The 13,578-nt window shown below is 44.0% G+C and overlaps 1 protein-coding gene across 1 annotated transcript; it reads right to left on the reverse strand.

The window, feature by feature from the left end:
• Positions 1–2,698: 2,698 nt before the first annotated feature.
• Positions 2,699–12,996, reverse strand: LOC310785967 (transcriptional repressor scratch 1-like; the record flags this gene model as incomplete). The annotated part of the gene is made up of 2 exons (XM_083647147.1): positions 2,699–3,429; positions 12,888–12,996. 2 exons carry the CDS (start codon positions 12,994–12,996, stop codon positions 2,699–2,701), a joined length of 840 nt encoding a protein of 279 aa, XP_083503273.1.
• Between the last annotated feature and the right edge of the window lie 582 nt (positions 12,997–13,578).

Raw genomic sequence — 13,578 nt, forward strand, 5'->3', positions numbered from 1 at the left:
GTCAGATAAGTCCTACATGGTAATGGTAATGGAGTAAAAGAAAAAAAAATACATCTGCAAAAATGTCCTGTCAGTTCTAAATGAAATTAGGCAATGGGTGCATGTAACAGTGCAGGCTCTTTTGTCCCTAAATGGTCTTAGATATCAATCAACCCCCCTCTCTAATCGAGTAATCTCACGCCTGAAGAAGCACCGTCATTATCAACACTCCTTTGTCAAACAGAGTTGCCCATCTGAATATTAAACACATCTCTGTTTCAGTTACTGAAGGACACCATGGATTCTAGAGTCCCCCCAACAGCTCATCAGCAGGCACTGTGTGTGTGTGTGTGTGTGTGTGTGTGTGTGTGTGTGTGTGTGTGTGTGTGTGTGTGTGTGTGTGTGTGTGTGTGTGTGTGTGTGTGTGTGTGTGTGTGTGTGTGTGTGTGTGTGCGCGTGCGTGCGTGTGTGTGTATGACGTGTGCGTGCGTGCATGTGTCTACGAAAGCTTCTAAAGTTTGGGAAAATGGTGTATGTGGTCACTCAGATTTCATATGCATATCTGTGTCCTCCGTCTGTCTCCCAGGAAGCTCCACAAATCTGTAGAAAAGTTTTCTGAGCTGCAGAGAACTGGGTTCAGCAGCACTAGGCTGCTAAAGCAAAGAGTTAATCTATCTATGGGTATGGGCTCATTGGAGTTAGCCTATCTGTAGGTGTAAAGTATCAGGCATGGGGATCGTCTCTGATCTGCCAATAGGGATGAATCTGGCCTACTGCAGGCTAATTAGAGCCTGGCCTAGCCTACAGTATGGTCATATTACGGTTCAGCTGTAATCGGACCAACAAGCTAAAGTGCTAGCTTCTTCTGTGGTTTGCATGTTCTATGCTTCAGAAGTGCATTGGGACTGTTGTGGTGGATAATGCAGGGCATTTGAACTATATGGCTTCACCATACAATGCACCACTGTGACTGTTTTTTTTTATTGAAAGCAGAGCAATAATTGAAAAGTAGCTTGTATGCTACTTGTCACTTTGGGGTGGTGCATCTCTCATTGCAGCAGCCTTCAGTCTGATGGCTGACTTAACCGTGTTTTAGTGTTTGTTAGTGTCAGGACAAGATAAGATAAGTACTGTATCTAAGTGTTATTAAAAGGTCTGTTACAGGCCTGTTGCACTCAAAGTGGCTGCATGAAACCGGCCAGAGCTTTCAACACATCTCAGAACTTTCAGTAAGCCACTGAACTCACTCGGAAAGCATTTCTCTATTTCTTTAGGTTTGTTTATTTTGATAATGATCAATGGTCCAAATTGACTGACGTCTTGATTGAATGACCCTACCTATTGAGGATTAGGGTTTCTCTATCAGTTAGGCCTTTCAAGCTTATCATATAGGCTTGTTAATTCATGTTAGAGTTCATGTTCAAGTTAGCCTAGCACAGGACTGCAGGGTCAGGGTTATCCTACAATAGGCCTCACTCCTATTAGGCAGCTGATCCCAGCCTCTCTAGCCTACGTCCTACTTTAGTTCTACTCACTAAGAGGCAGGCAGTGCATAACAAGAGAGGAAAGATAGGACTTTTCTTTTTGTTTCTCTAACACTACATTGGCATGTTCCCTGATGTCTGTAATATTAGTATTTTTCTGTTTATGACTATAAGTGAAGTAAAACATACCTGATTTTTAAACTGCTATACAGTAGTAGGTAATACTTCATAAGTTCATCATAAAATACCATGCATTAGGTGATTATTGCTTTTTAAGAGTCCTACGGAGGCTCCAAGAGAAAAATATTGCCCTCAGGTGCTATCTATAGGATTTTGGCAAAAATCATAAGCTTTTTATGATGTTGGCATAGATTTCATTATTTTTTTGCATGCAATAATGTTAATAAGAAAAAGGTAAACAACATAATAGGAAAAATAGTACTCAAAAAAGTGACATATGCTTTGGCCTGTTGTGATAAAAAAGAGGTTGTCGAATATACGTACATATACAGAAATTAAAGTGCAACAAATATGTTTAACGATATCAATTCATTGTAACCAACTCATGTATAAACTTAAGACAAATAAAAAAATAATCAAGTAAATAAATAAGTCAATAAATAAGTAAATAAATAAATAAAATTGTATTTTGTTTTACCTCAGTAGTGGAGAGAATATGGTCACTTGGTGCAGCAGAACATTATTATTATCATCATTATTACTATTATTATTACTATTATTCCCCAAAAAACAAAATCTGAAGGAAAAACTCTTTCACTGCATTTCAGTGCAGGAAGGAACCCATAGCTATAAGCGTACTATTTTCTTCGTCATCATCGTCATCACCATCATCATCATCACCAGTGTCTCAAAATATATGTTGTCATATTGTATCTGACAACAGAAGGAAGCCATGTCATTATTATAGTTTCTAGGAAATTGATTTTTTTTTCTTTTTCTTTTTCTTTTTTGAGGAAGTGCATGCGTAGATCAGTTAAATCCTTAAGTGGGCAAATCTCAAGGAGAAAAATTGTGCTATCTTCATCATCTTCATCGTCATGAATAGGCTCCAAGGGAAAGCGAGGTTGGGGGGAAAGTAAGAGAAGGTATGAGGGAGAGCAAGGTCATAGTTTGACCAAAAATAGATTGTTCGTGTCTGCAGTTCAATCTGTAAGGATAATGGTAATCTATGTCTGCATTTTCATCTGTTGTTTAATGTTAATCTATGCAGAGGGTCATGCATCTAGGGGGCCGAGGGGGGAGAAGGGGCCTTTGAAGCAGGCAGACTCGTAGTGCTTGTTCAGGTAACTCTTGAGCGCGAAGGTCTTGTTGCAGCGTTTACACTTGAAGTGCTTGAAGGCCGAGTGGGTCTGCATGTGAGCGCGCAGGTTCGAGCGGTCTGCGAAGGCCTTGCCGCAGTGGGCACACCCGAACGGCTTCTCGCCCGTGTGGGAGCGCATGTGGCCCTGCAAAAGCCACGGCCGGCTGAAGGCTTTCCCGCACACGTCGCACTTGTGCTTGAGGTCGTGAGTGAGCAGGTGCATGGCCATGGCGGGCATGGACACGTACACCTTCCCACAGGTCGCACATTTCTTCGCCATCTTGCTGTCCAGCGAGCGGTGTGTCTGTTTGTGGCGGCTCAGGTTGGAAGACGTGGCGTAGGTTTTGCCGCACTCGTTGCAGGTGTGCCTCTGGATGGTCCTGGGGCTGCCCAGGGCTTTCCTCCTGGAGCGTCCATCCGTGATGAAGAAGGCATCGACGGTGTAACCTTCGCTCACCGCCGCGTCTCCGTTGATGTAGCCGTCGGTGATCTCTGACCCGTCGGGGCTGTCGGGGGACTCCGAGTCGGGTGCCCCGTACTCGCTATGGAGACCATCGTAGAGGGGGTCGGGGGAGGGCACCTTGATCCCGCTGTCACTCTCACCATCGTACACACTCGGACTGATGTACTCACTGATGTAACCAGCTGTAGTGGGGGGAAAACACAACAGTGTTAGGCTATTGGACACTAAACATACTGAACTACATTTACGATTGGATATTATATTATTTATTAGTTATTATATATTTGTTAGGTTGGTTACATTCTCTAACAGATTTGAACCATCAGCTCCTCTGGAGAAAAAAAAAGCTCAAAATACTCCCCATACATGATATCAACACACTTCGGGCCCTATCTTTGCAAAAGCGGTAATTTAGCGTTTGCGCTCGTTTAACGTTTAACGTGCGCAATGCAAATTGGGGGCGTGCACAAGCGCATGCCTGTTATAATTGTGCTGGACATAGGCGTGCCACATGCCAAACCAGGCGTTTCAGCGCAAAATGTGGGGGTAGATGGCATTATCCTATCATCAGCAGCGCGCAATTACTTTGCGCTAAGAGCTTTTAAAAGCACCTCTTACGCGCTAAATACCCGGCTGCGCTTGAGCCACCATAATGTCCGTGCTGCGCAGTGCACTGCAGAGTAAAATTCCTTTTGGATATGTCATTATGCACAGCCTTGCAACGCCAGGACATCAGATTCTGCTGCTAAAATTGGATATTTAGCAGATAATTCAGTGAGGCAATCAACTATAACTCACTGAGAAACCTTTATCACATCGCAAAGAGGGAAATTAATTGAGAAAACTTGTTGGACAATGGACATAGGCTATTTACCTTCACCTATCCCATAACCCGGAGGGTCGTTGGCACCACAGACGATCTGTGAACAAGCTCTCTCCATCTCTCTCTGTCCTCGGCACGAGTGAGTCCACTCTATTACGCATGGAGAGAATTACAGCATATTGCATGCCTCGTGCAAACAGCGATTGCAAGACGGGAATCCGATTGGTTTTTATTGATGTATAACGCCCAGGCATTGCCTGGCCACACCTGTGAATAATTCTAGTACTTAAGACTGCCCAAATCCCGTTTGCGCTGGCATTTTGGGGGCTCAGATGATTTGGCACGGCTCTAATTTGCGCCTGCGGCACGTGCCGTGAACGTTTCCGCATCCACGACGTGAATTGCATCCCCACCATATTTCGGGGCTGTTTTAACTTAGAAAACAGGGAGGTCACGTCTACCCAGACAATTATATCACTTTTAAACAGTTACATTTCTGTATAAATCATTACAATATGCTCCCGTGAGGTGGGGATGCGTTTAGCTGCTGCCGGGCGGGGGTGCAAAACTCGGCATAACACCTGGACAAGGTGGACCGCTATCTTCCCTGCCTTAAGGCACGTGCAAACAGGTGCGCAAGCGCTAATAGGGGATATCGCCTGTACCAAGATAGGGCCCTTCAAGTCTGAACCTTTGTCTATAAATGTGCGCATGCATACACACACACACACACACACCTGTCTCTCTCCCTGCGCCGTAGGTTATACTTTCAACAACATTCCAACATGCATACACCTAATACAAGACAATCAGATCACCTTTAGCTCCCCCCACACAGTCACACTACTAATAACCAATTTTCAATATGCTACAGAGGTGCTATTCTCTGCACTTATATCAATATTGCCAAACAAGCATTATTTATTAACGCCTTCAAATCCAAACTCAACATCTCCCTGATGAGTCACACATAGCCCATACATACACCTCACACTGCCTTTTTAACCGTCTACTTGTCCAACCATCTACTTGCTCATTTTGTTCTCATTTTGTAAAATTTTTGTTTTCCCTTTTCTTTGTTCTTTTCTTGTTTTTACTGTTGCTTTTCTTTCTCTTATTGCTTGCTTGTTTCTTTTCTCATGTGTTTTATTATGTATTATTATTTATTATTTATATTATTATTAATATTAGTTTCATTTCTGAGGTAGAGACCCAGAATAAGACCACATAGGGGTTCCTGTCTTTACCGGCACATGCTTTTGTTGTTTTTCTTTTCTCTGTTCCTGCTTTTTTTTATATGTACAAATAAATAAATCAATCAATCAATAATATTATAATAAGGATGCAAATATGGATTAAAACGTAATTTCCTAAGTAGGACTTTTTCTGGATTTTCCCCTTTTCCTCCCATTTACAATTCCCGCTGCATAAACAGTCCCAGTCGTTGCTTCACCCCCTCTGAGGATCTAGAGAGGGTGTAGACTCTCACGTGCCTCTGAGGATCTAGAGAGGGTGTAGACTCTCACGTGCCTCTGAGGATCTAGAGAGGTTGTAGACTCTCACATGCCTCTGTGGATCTAGAGAGGTTGTAGACTCTCACATGCCTCTGAGGATCTAGAGAGGTTGTAGACTCTCACATGCCTCTGATGATCTAGAGAGGTTGTAGACTCTCACATGCCTCTGTGGATCTAGAGAGGTTGTAGACTCTCACATGCCTCTGAGGATCTAGAGAGGTTGTAGACCTCCACATGCCTCTGAGGATCTAAAGAGGTTGTAGACCTCCACGTGCCTCTGAGGATCTAGAGAGGTTGTAGACCTCCACATGCCTCTGAGGATCTAGAGAGGTTGTAGACTCTCACATGCCTCTGATGATCTAGAGAGGGTGTAGACTCTCACATGCCTCCTCTGAGGATCTAGAGAGGTTGTAGACTCTCACATGCCTCTGATGATCTAGAGAGGGTGTAGACTCTCACATGCCTCTGAGGATCTATAGAGGTTGTAGACCTCCACATGCCCCTGAGGATCTAGAGAAGTTGTAGACCTCCACATGCCTCTGAGGATCTAGAGAGGTTGTAGACCTCCACATGCCTCTGAGGATCTAGAGAGGTTGTAGACCTCCACATGCCTCTGAGGATCTAGAGAGGGTGTAGACTCTCACATGCCTCTGAGGATCTAGAGAGGTTGTAGACTCTCACATGCCTCTGATGATATAGAGAGGTTGTAGACTCTCACATGCCTCCTCTGAGGATCTAGAGAGGGTGTAGACTCTCACATGCCTCTGAGGATCTAGAGAGGGTGTAGACTCTCACATGCCTCCTCTGATTATCTAGAGAGGGTGTAGACTCTCACATGCCTCCTCTGATGATCTAGAGAGGGTGTAGACTCTCACATGCCTCCTCTGAGGATCTAGAGAGGGTGTAGACTCTCACATGCCTCTGATGATCTAGAGAGGTTGTATACTCTCACATGCCTCCTCTGAGGATCTAGAGAGGTTGTAGACTCTCACATGCCTCCTCTGAGGATCTAGAGAGGTTGTAGACTCTCACATGCCTCTGATGATCTAGTGAGGGTGTAGACTCTCACATGCCGCCTCTGATGATCTAGAGAGGGTGTAGACTCTCACATGCCTCTGAGGATCTAGAGAGGTTGTAGACTCTCACATGCCTCTGAGGATCTAGAGAGGTTGTAGACTCTCACATGCCTCCTCTGATGATCTAAAGAGGGTGTAGACTCTCACATGCCTCTGAGGATCTAGAGAGGGTGTAGACTCTCACATGCCTCTGAGGATCTAGAGAGGTTGTAGACTCTCACATGCCTCCTCTGAGGATCTAGAGAGGGTGTAGACTCTCACATGCCTCCTCTGATGATCTAGAGAGAGGGTAGACTCTCACATGCCTCCTCTGAGGATCTAGAGAGGGTGTAGACTCTCACATGCCTCCTCTGATGATCTAGAGAGAGGGTAGACTCTCACATGCCTCTGATGATCTAGAGACGTTGTATACTCTCACATGCCTCTGATGATCTAGAGACGTTGTAGACTCTCACATGCCTCCTCTGATGATCTAGAGAGAGGGTGTAGACTCTCACATGCCTCTGAGGATCTAGAGACGGTGTAGACTCTCACATGCCTCCTCTGAGGATCTAGAGAGGGTGTAGACTCTCACATACCTCTGAGGATCTAGAGAGGTTGTAGACTCTCACATGCCTCCTCTGATGATCTAGAGAGGACTCGCACATGCCTCCTCCAACGCATGTGATTGCCAGCCGCTTCTTTTCATCTGCACCGGTGTATCGTCCACTTTTCTCAACAATTTATTTCTTTTAAGAGCCTGTAATTATATGGCTTCAGTGTAAGGGGCGACACAGGACAGAGTATGCAATCTAGATTCAGGGAATTAGAAAACTACATAACCACATAATGTAGGCCCTGAACTATGTGGGTGATATAAAACACAACAAACTAAGCAAAACACTTAGATGTTTGGTACTGGTACTGGTACTGGTACTGGTATTGGTATTGGTATTGGTATTGGTATTGGTATAGGTATAGGTATTGTATTGTATTGTATTGTATTGTATTGTATTGTATTTAGCTGTACTGTAGGTAGTTTAGAATGATGGGAAGAGACTACTAGGACAGTAGTACGAGTCAAAGAACAGATGAGCAGCATTAGTGATAATACACTCCAGTGTAACTTCTGCTTCTCCATCCCACTTGAATTCATTTTCCACAACACAACACAGAGAACTTGGGGCGATATAAATTATTCCAAAGAGCTGGTTCATTCATCCAGTTGAACTTGTTCCTAAAATGTTATGCAGTATAAATGGCACTAAGCTGTTTATCACCAAGTGATCTGGACGGAAGCAAAGGCCAACATGACTGGCAGCACTGTTTCCATGATGCTGATGTCAGAAGCCACTCCAGAAGGATTTCCCTTTTTTTATAGAGAGCCAAAGTGGAACGTCACTTCCTGCTTCAGCACTGTACCAGAGATTTTCATCCACCACTTATTTTCCCGTAGACATGTCGTAAAATGCTTATAAAAATAGTTTTACTTCGTCAAACCAAACGGTTCAGATATAGTTAGAAACAGGAGAGACCACATTAACATTTCACTCGGACCAAAACGTTGAAAAATCCCGGATTTAAAGAAAATATTTTTTCCGTGTCGTTTTTTTAAGTTTTGGTCGGAGTGAAATGTCCTATGGTCTCTCCCGATTCTAAATATAGCTGAACCGTTTGGTTTGACGAAGTAAAACTATTTGTATAAGCATTTTACGAAATGTCGATGGGAAAATAAATGGCGGATGAAAATCTCTGGTACAGTGCTGAAGCAGGAAGTAGGCGTCAGTCACTTTGCCTCTCTATTGAAACGGCAGAAAAGCAAAGAGGGCTGCATAAGGTGAAACAGAGGGCTCCTTTAGGATTTTATCCCGTGACATACACTTCCAGAGCCAAGAGATATTCACCACAAGATTATCTGTGGGTATAAACGGTGTCTTTTAAATAAAGGCATCATGACATTTTGAGATGCGGCCCTTTTATCACTCCTCACAGACTAATACAAATTGTAGCTATCTGCTACCTGTCAGGTGTAAAAGGACCCAGAATACAGCAGCAGTCATGGTCGAAGTCCCTCATCCTGTATCTACTGCATTACTACAACAGCAACCATGGCAGAGGTCCATTTCCCTGCATTTACCCCGCATAAGTGCTACAGCGGGAGGCATGGGATCTACCCTCCATACTGCAGCAGCCATTACTACCTGCTCTTTTTCTCACATGTTCTGAAGTAGATCTGAATTGACACATTGTAACAGCTGCACTCTCTAACACCTGTGACCAGTGGCAGAGTGTCAAAGAGGGTCTATCTTGGCCAGGTTTCTCTCAAACCCAAAGGTTGCAGTGGAAATACTTCCTCTGTGCAAGATGAAATGCATTGTGGGCTGACCCTGGCATTGAGCGAGCTGATTTAGCATGTGAAAGTGAGCATCAGCACCACAGACAGCTCCTGTGCGGTGCAGGACTGTGGCATTTCAGCACAATGACAGGGTTTAGCCTGGCTGCTACAGAGGCTTAGGTTGTGCATTTGCCAGTTTGGTGAGCTTTTCACTGAGCAGGGGGTTAAAGACTCACACAGCAAGCCTTATGGGCAAAAATAAAGCTACTGAAATCCATTCTGAGGCAATACACACAAACAGACTGGATAATTGTGGGCTGTAGCTAACTCACAAGCTCATGCATCCAAATATCACCACAAAATATATTTCTTACCATTTTACCATGTGCCAACAAGGGAGATATACATATGTAAATATGTAGCTATGACAGGAAAACGAAAATACCAAAACAGAGATATATACTGTATATATATCGTTTTGTTTATCTATGCAAGGGAAAGACACTTGGAAGTAATTAAAAAGCCTAATACAACATACTCTATGCCAGTGGTTCCCAAACTTAGGGTCGCGACCCTAAGTGGGGTTGCCTGGAATTCAAATAGGGTTGCCTGAAATTTCTATTATTTTTTTATTTTAATTTTTTTAACACCACACACAATTTAATATTACCGAAGATGATTAGGGTCACTTGCAAAAAAAAATATTTTTGTTTTGAGTTTAAAGTGATAATCTAAGATTTCAGTTCTGTTCTTTTGGGTGACACCTATGGCAGTGGGTGGTAATTGCAGGTGAGATCCAAACAGTGTAATGGACTATGGTAAATGGTAAATGGACTGCATGTATTACAATGTGCCTACATTCACCCATCGAAGGTGACCAGCTGCCACGCAGGGTGCTGGCACAGCCATCGAGAGCAATTTGGGGTTCAGTGTCTTGCCCAAGGACACTTCGACATGTGGACTGGAGGAGCCGGGGATCGAACCACCGACCTTCTGGTTAGTGGACGACGCGCTCTACCTCCTGAGCCACAGCCGCCCCAGTGTAATGTCACATAATATCACTATACACGGCAAAGGCTTCATCCAAATGGACATAGCCTCAAACAACACATTTGAACACAGCATACTGTATGCTGTATGCTGTACTGTATGCTGCTATTAACACATTATTGTGTCGAAAAGTATAAGACCGATGGATACAGCTCCAAATAAGACACACAGATGTGTTAAAATGACACATCATTTCTGAAATATAGGTGTCTATTAAATACACACTGAACATTAGGCCACATATCCTGCGATATATGGGCAATATGCGTGTTCAATAATTTCATCATGTTAACAGAAACTGCAATTGACTTGATCACATTGGAGTAATCAGTCTCATTTATTTTGTGATAAATTACATAATGACATCCTTAGATTTGACATAATTTTAATATTCAATTATATGAATATTCAAATGTGTTGAATATTATATAGGCTTACGTGTTTAATAAAACAGGTTTCCATAATTGATTCATTGTATTGAAAGTAGTGCTTTGGCTCAAATTGAGTGGCATTCTCCTTTATGGAGTTCCTATTATTATTCATCCAGTCTCCGGGGGGGGGAGTGGAGAAGCAGAAGCAACATGCTCCCTGTGACATACAGCTACTTCTATATCGGCTACCGCGTCCCATCTGAATACACTGCCCCGTGACACGCAACGCACAGAACACGGGTGGGAGATAAATTATTCCAAACACTGGTTCATTCAGCCAGAAACTTGCTCCTGACGTGCTGTGCTCGCATTGTGGGTTAAAAAAACAAAACAAAAAAAAACACTGTATGTTGGAGCCGCATTAGGCTGTGACCATCACATGTGAGAGATGGAAAGAAAGGCGGGCAGGACAGGCAGCGTGTCAAGCCGAGCAGGGCTTGTTAACCTCAGCATTATATTATTACCACACAACCAGCAGCCTATTCATTAGGAGGGGAGGAGACGCAGACAAGAGGCGCACAGGAAACGCATGGTGATGTGTAACAACGTGTCAATGACATTGGGCTGGAAGCAATGCAGTGGCTTCATTTACATGGCAAAGGCATCTGTGTGTTTTCGTGCAAAAACGTGACGCGCACACTTGTAGGGCGTGGGGAAGTTCACTGCTTCAGAGCAGCATATAGGGCAGAATAATGAATCACATGTCGCTTTTAAAAATGCAGGAGTTTGCCCTCATACGCCTATAAAAAGCACATATAAAGCTTATAAAATATAACTGATGTTCAACAGTTATGCCACAAGTCCAAAGCAATGAGCCCTTATAGGTGCAACATGTTAGCCTCAATGAGAAAGCCTCTTTTTAAATACAACATATTCAACAGTTCTGTGTCATCCATGGCTCCGCCTCCATCCATGTCATTTAAGATGCAAACGTTGCAAAAGTGGAGATGGGCTTTTGTGAGGAAAGTGCATCCGCCTGATCCTTGTGTGTCACAGGATATTATGTTGGCTATTTTTAGGCACAAGTGTGAAGGAATGTATCGACCTATCAACAGACCTTATGTCTGGCCCAGACATCATCATGCAGAAATCTGCCGACACTGCAGAAACGGACACTTGGCAAAGACAAAATCCCCAAACAGAATAAAACATTTGGCTGTATATAAGTGATTGGATTAATTATTATGCGTGTTTTGGCCCACTTAGTTAATATGTAAGAAAAGCATGATGCTGGCAGAGTAGCCTATACTGTTAATTAAAGGACAATCATATCCTAGTTAGGCTCTATTACACTGCTGCACCTCTATTGGATACATGTGAATACGGTTAGTGGGCGTTACTTTCAACAAGGGAGTGATATGATATAGCACTAACAGCATGCATAGGGTATTTGTGAAGCAGCATTGTCAGCATTTTTATAACAAGCTCACTCTGTTGCATCCATTGAGTGCTCCATAAAATCTCTTGTCCATGTGTGTAACCTCTGACTTACAGGGATGTGGCTTTCTTGCCTAAACATCTAACAACCCACAAACATGCCTAAAACAAAAGTATATTATTATCCACATAAACACAGGACAAGGATGACTTCAATACCACAAGGTAGGCTATTTCTAGACAGATTATCATCATTGTCCTGTTTTTATCTCCGCCTGCAGGGGGGGGGGGGGGATCCCTCTTGACTATATGATCCAAAATCGATCAAACATGTGACGTGCTTGATTTAGCTGATTTCTCAAGTGGCCTTTCTGTTTTAGTGGCCGTGTAAACTAAAGCATCCTCCAGTCAAATCAAGTGTGCTTTAGCCTCCTGCAGGTAATTGAAGTGTTAAGAGCAGTGTTGTGGTAATACTCACAGGAGCAGAGTGTATTGTTCACTGAGATTGGCAGTTTAAGTGGTAGGTTTTCTCTGTGTGTGTGTGTGTGTGTGTGTGTGTGTGTGTGTGTGTGTGTGTGTGTGTGTGTGTGTGCGTGCGTGCGTGCGTGCGTGCGTGCGTGCGTGCGTGCGTGTGTGTGTGTGTGTGTGTGTGCGCGCGTGTGTGTGTGCGCGCGCGTGTGCGTGCGTGCGTGTGCGTGTGCGTGCACTGCTCAAGTGTTTACATAGGCCCATTATAGGTTTATTCTTAAAATCTAAACTGATATGCACCAATTTATCCTTATATGAATTGAATTATGAATTGTCCCTCCCTCCCCTCATAGTCAACCATAAATAGCCTATAATCCCCCTAATAAGTTTTTAGAACGATACAAGTAAACTGTAAATACATGCCTCCTGAAATAGATGTATTATAAGACTATAGTGATACCACGCACGAGATACAAGGGGTCCTGCCGTCTTGTTTAGATTTGGTCAAATCGCCGCACTTGAATATAGGACTGCTGTTAACGGATCCAGCAGTCCACATGTCATCAGGCTTGTCGCGAACAGCCTACCTTTGTCGTGGAGCCGCAGGCTGAGGTCTGTCCTGGGCCGGTAGGCGTTCTCCAGGTCCGTGGAGAAATCATCCAATTTTACCTTCTTCACCAGGAAAGACCTTGGCATGGTGCTGCAACTGTTACTGCGCCGTCACACACACACACACACACACACACACACACACACACAGACACACACACACACACACACACACACACACACACACACACACACACACACACACACACACACACACACACACACACACACACACACACACACACACACACACACACACTCAAAACACTCACTCACTCAAACACACACACCGCCACACTCACAAAAACACCTCCAGAGTCCAGAGTCCAGACGCCTGGCCAGCGTGGTAATTCGTCCGTTATAACGCCAAGTGTGGAAGCTGTGAGTTAATCCGTTAAAGTCATTGGTTTCAACCGACCCCAGTACGTCTCTCCTCGGTGTAGTCCTCTGTGCAGAGAGAAATGCAACTTCAGCACCGGACAGCTCCCTGCGGGGGTCTCTCTCTCTCTCTCTCTCTCTCTCTCTCTCTCTCTCTCTCTCTCTCTCTCTCTCTCTCTCTCTCTCTCTCTCTCTCTCCTGCCTCCTCTGATGGAGGGAGAGGAAGACGAGCGAGGGATGCGAAGAAAGACAGAGGGGGGAAAGGATGTCTGTGGGGAAGCTTAAAAAAAA

This window comes from Poromitra crassiceps, assembly GCF_964638095.1.
Source record: "Poromitra crassiceps genome assembly, chromosome: 1".
NCBI lineage: Eukaryota > Metazoa > Chordata > Actinopteri > Beryciformes > Melamphaidae > Poromitra > Poromitra crassiceps.